Here is a 3,624-nt window from a genome sequence, read left to right as displayed (position 1 = left end):
CATAATCAGAAAATATACTCACCATGCATCGTTGAAATGTCGCAGGGGCATTACACAAACCAAAGTGCATGCACCTATATGCAAAGGTGCCAAAGGGGCACGTGAAGGTTGTCTTCTCTTGGTCCTCCGGAGCTATCACAATTTGGTTATATCCGAAATATCCATCAAGAAAGCAATAAAATTTATAACCGGCTAGCCTTTCTAACATTTGGTCAAGGAATGGCAATGGAAAGTGATCTTTCCTTGTCATGGCATTTAACTTCCTGTAATCAATACAAACACGCCAACCGGTCACAATACGAGTGGGTACAAGCTCTTGTTCTTCATCACCACCGTGACTCCGGACTTCTTTGGAACAACCTGCACGGGTGACACCCAACGACTATCAAAAATAGGATATATAACACCACAATCAAGCAATTTTATAACCTCATTTTTTACTACTTCCAACATGGGTGGATTAAGGCGACGTTGAGCTTCACGAGATGGCTTGGCTCCCTCCTCCAAAAGGATGCGATGCATGCACGTGGTGGGACTAATGCCTTTGATATCCGCCAAGGTCCATCTAATGGCAGATTTGTGCTCCTTTAACACCCTTATCAACTTGTCTTCTTCTTGGGCCGTGAGTGAGCTAGATATGATGACGGGTAGTGTCTGATCTTCTCCCAAGAAAACATACTTCAAGTGACTAGGTAAAGGCTTTAAATCAAGTGTAGGTGGCTGCACAATTGATGGAAGTAACTTGTTAGTCAAAACCGAATCTAAAATTGAGAGTGGAGACTCACCAGAGTGTGAAGGCAATGACTCGAGGGCAGCGACCATTTCAGTCACTTCACCACAAGGGGGCACGACAATATGGTCAGATTGCATGCTATGGGTTGCAAGAATTTCCCCACCCTCATTTCTTGCTCCTATGCCGTGCACTAAGGCCACCTCAAGTGCATCTTCGTTCATTTGATCCAAATGCACCTGTGCCAAAGAATCAACAATGTCAATAGCAAAACAAGAATGGTCCTCAATTGGATATTTAATGGTTTCAGAAAGATTAAAATTAATAATGTCCCCATCAAACTCCATGGTCAATGTTCCCGTAAACACGTCTATCTTTGTTCTCGCTGTTTTCATGAATGGACGGCCTAGCAAGATTGGCAATGATGGAGCATGGCTCGAATCCTCCATTTCTAAGACATAAAAATCCGCAGGAAAGATAAGATGATTGACCTGCACTAAAACATCCTCAAGGACTCCCTTGGGATAAGCGTTAGAACGATCGGCCAATTGAATTATAACGCCATCTTGTTTTAACTCACCAAGGTTCATAGATGCATAAATGGAATATGGCATGACATTAATAGAAGCACCTAAATCTAACATGCATTGTTCAAATCTAGTGTTTCCAATTATGCATGGGATAGTAAAGCTCCCTGGATCCTTACACTTTGGAGGTAACTTTCGTTGCAAAACCGCGGATACATTTTCACTTACTTTCACAACTTCTTTGTTTGAAATTCTTTTCCTAGTTGTGCATAACTCTTTTAAAAACTTTGCATACCTGGGCACTTGCTTAATAGCATCAAGTAAAGGAATGTTTACTTGGACTTTTCGAAAGGTATCCAAAATGTCCTTTTCGCTTTCTTCCTTCTTTGATTGTGCAAATCTGCGAGGGAAAGGAACATTGGGCAGATTAGTGTTCGAAATCACAACATTTGGGACAACATTACCTGAGATGGACGGATGGGAGAGCTTAGATGGCTGCGGCATGGGTTGTGCTACCCTTGCCGTGGGCTCCTCTTCTTCAATTTGTATCTTCTCATCTTCCTTGTTTTGGGCAGATTCATGTGCTTTGCTTCCCACTTCTTTTCCACTTCTTAGGGTGATAGCTTTTGCAGATTCGAAACCACCCTTGGGATTGACCACCGTAGTGCTTGGTAACTTACCATTTTCACGAAATTGTCCCAAAAATTCGGCCATTTGGCCCATTTGCTTCTTTAGCTCATTAACCTCCTTTGCTTGGTTCTGCATTCCCTGTGCCATTGTGGTTAATAATTGATATGTTTTATCATCATTCATAGACGTACCTGAGTTGGTTTGGGATGATTGTGCTTGAGGAGGTGGTTGTGGTGCCATTGGCCTTGGAAAGAAACCCGGGGGTTGTCGGAATCCACCTTGTTGGGCAGATTATGGTGCATCTCTCCATCTGAAATTTGGGTGGTCACACCATCCTTGATTGTATGTATTAAAGAAAGGATCACCCCTTGGTTGGTTTTGATTCCCATAACCCACGGCATTAGCAGATTCCCACCCTCCATTCTCAATTAATTGAGGGCATTAATCAGATTGGTGTCCTTGAATGGAGCATACACCACAGATTGTAGTTCCTTGCGCTTTGGGGCCTTCAACAAACTGCGATAACATAGACGTAAGGTTAGCCATTTGGGATTGTAACTCAGAAATAGAACTTACCTCATTTACATGATGTGGCCGTGGGGTGTCTCTCTGCCCAACACCTTCATATTGTTGTGCGTTGAGTGCTCGATTAGCAATGAGAGTTTTGGCATCCATGGGTGTCTTGTCCACTAAAGCTCCTCCCGCGGATGCATCCAACATTTGACGTTCAATTGGTAAGAGACCTTCGTAGAAATATTGAAGAAGAAGCTCCTCCTTCATTTGGTGATAGGAGCATATTTATGCTACTTAGTTATGTTGTTTCCTTGCATTTAGTTACTTAATTACTATCTATTTTAGTCTTTTAAGCTATTTTCGTATGTTTTTAGGTCCTAATGGCAAAAGGAGCAAGAAAGTGCATTTTGAGGCTATTTGGAGCAGTTTTGGGCATGGATTGGATAGCTTAACTATGGAGCAATGTGGATGGACGAAATTGAAGTCAAGAGATGCTAGGAAAGGCTAAAAATCTGGAGAAAGAAGTCCAAATGCAAAGAAGATAAGGAAAGAGCAAGAAATAAGGAACCTTATCCAAATTTCCTTATCTTATCCAAACCTTATCCAACCTTATCTTATCCTATCCTATCCTAATCTTTTCCTACCTTAATTCCAACTTCAAAGAGGACTCCTTTTCACATTAAATCACCTAAATATCAAGTTCTAGAAGCCCTATTTTCGTGCATTAAGTTTATGCCACATGTAACCCTTCTAGAAGTTCTAGAATCTGCCACAAGGACCATTCCTTGTCCTCCTTGGAATCTAATTGAAAGTATCCTTGTTCTTTGGTGATTTGAAGTCCTAATTCCTCTCCTTTTCAGCCCAAATCCGTGCCTCCCCTTCACCCTATAAATACTTGATGCCACAACACTCAAAAAACCACCACCCTCTACCACAAATTCACACCACACCATCCACCACACCTCAAGAGCCTAAATTCACACAAATCCCCATTGTTGGCAGCAAGGAAGGAAGGAGGAGCCACCTGGAGTGTTTCTAGGTGTATTCTATCTTTGTTTTTAATGTTTAAGATTAATTATCTTTGTTTTCTAAACATGAGGAGCTAAACTTGTTTTAGCTAGAGGAGACTTTGAAACCATGATTATATTTGCAATATGAATTGATTAATTTCAGTTGTGATTTCATAAATTGTGAATGCAATTTACTTAACCGTTTGATGGATAA

The 3,624-nt window shown here is 41.3% G+C and overlaps 1 protein-coding gene across 1 annotated transcript; it reads right to left on the bottom strand.

The window, feature by feature from the left end:
• Positions 1-255: 255 nt before the first annotated feature.
• On the bottom strand, positions 256-2,150 carry LOC148690523 (uncharacterized). The gene is made up of 2 exons (XM_088684936.1): positions 408-2,150; positions 256-263 (listed from the first exon to the last, which is right to left on the bottom strand). Exons 1-2 carry the CDS (start codon positions 2,125-2,127, stop codon positions 256-258), a joined length of 1,728 nt encoding a protein of 575 aa, XP_088541062.1. The 5' UTR covers positions 2,128-2,150.
• Between the last annotated feature and the right edge of the window lie 1,474 nt (positions 2,151-3,624).

Source organism: Pyrus communis, chromosome 15 (genome assembly GCF_041283825.1).
Source record: "Pyrus communis isolate YQ-2024b chromosome 15, ASM4128382v1, whole genome shotgun sequence".
Lineage (NCBI taxonomy): Eukaryota > Viridiplantae > Streptophyta > Magnoliopsida > Rosales > Rosaceae > Pyrus > Pyrus communis.
Note: the sequence above shows the minus strand (reverse complement) of the source record. Positions and strands in the feature narration are given on the sequence as shown.

Excerpts from the sequence above, each read along its gene's own strand:
- LOC148690523 (XM_088684936.1), bottom strand. The coding sequence starts at position 2,127 with ATGGCACCACAACCACCTCCTCAAGCACAATCATCCCAAACCAACTCA.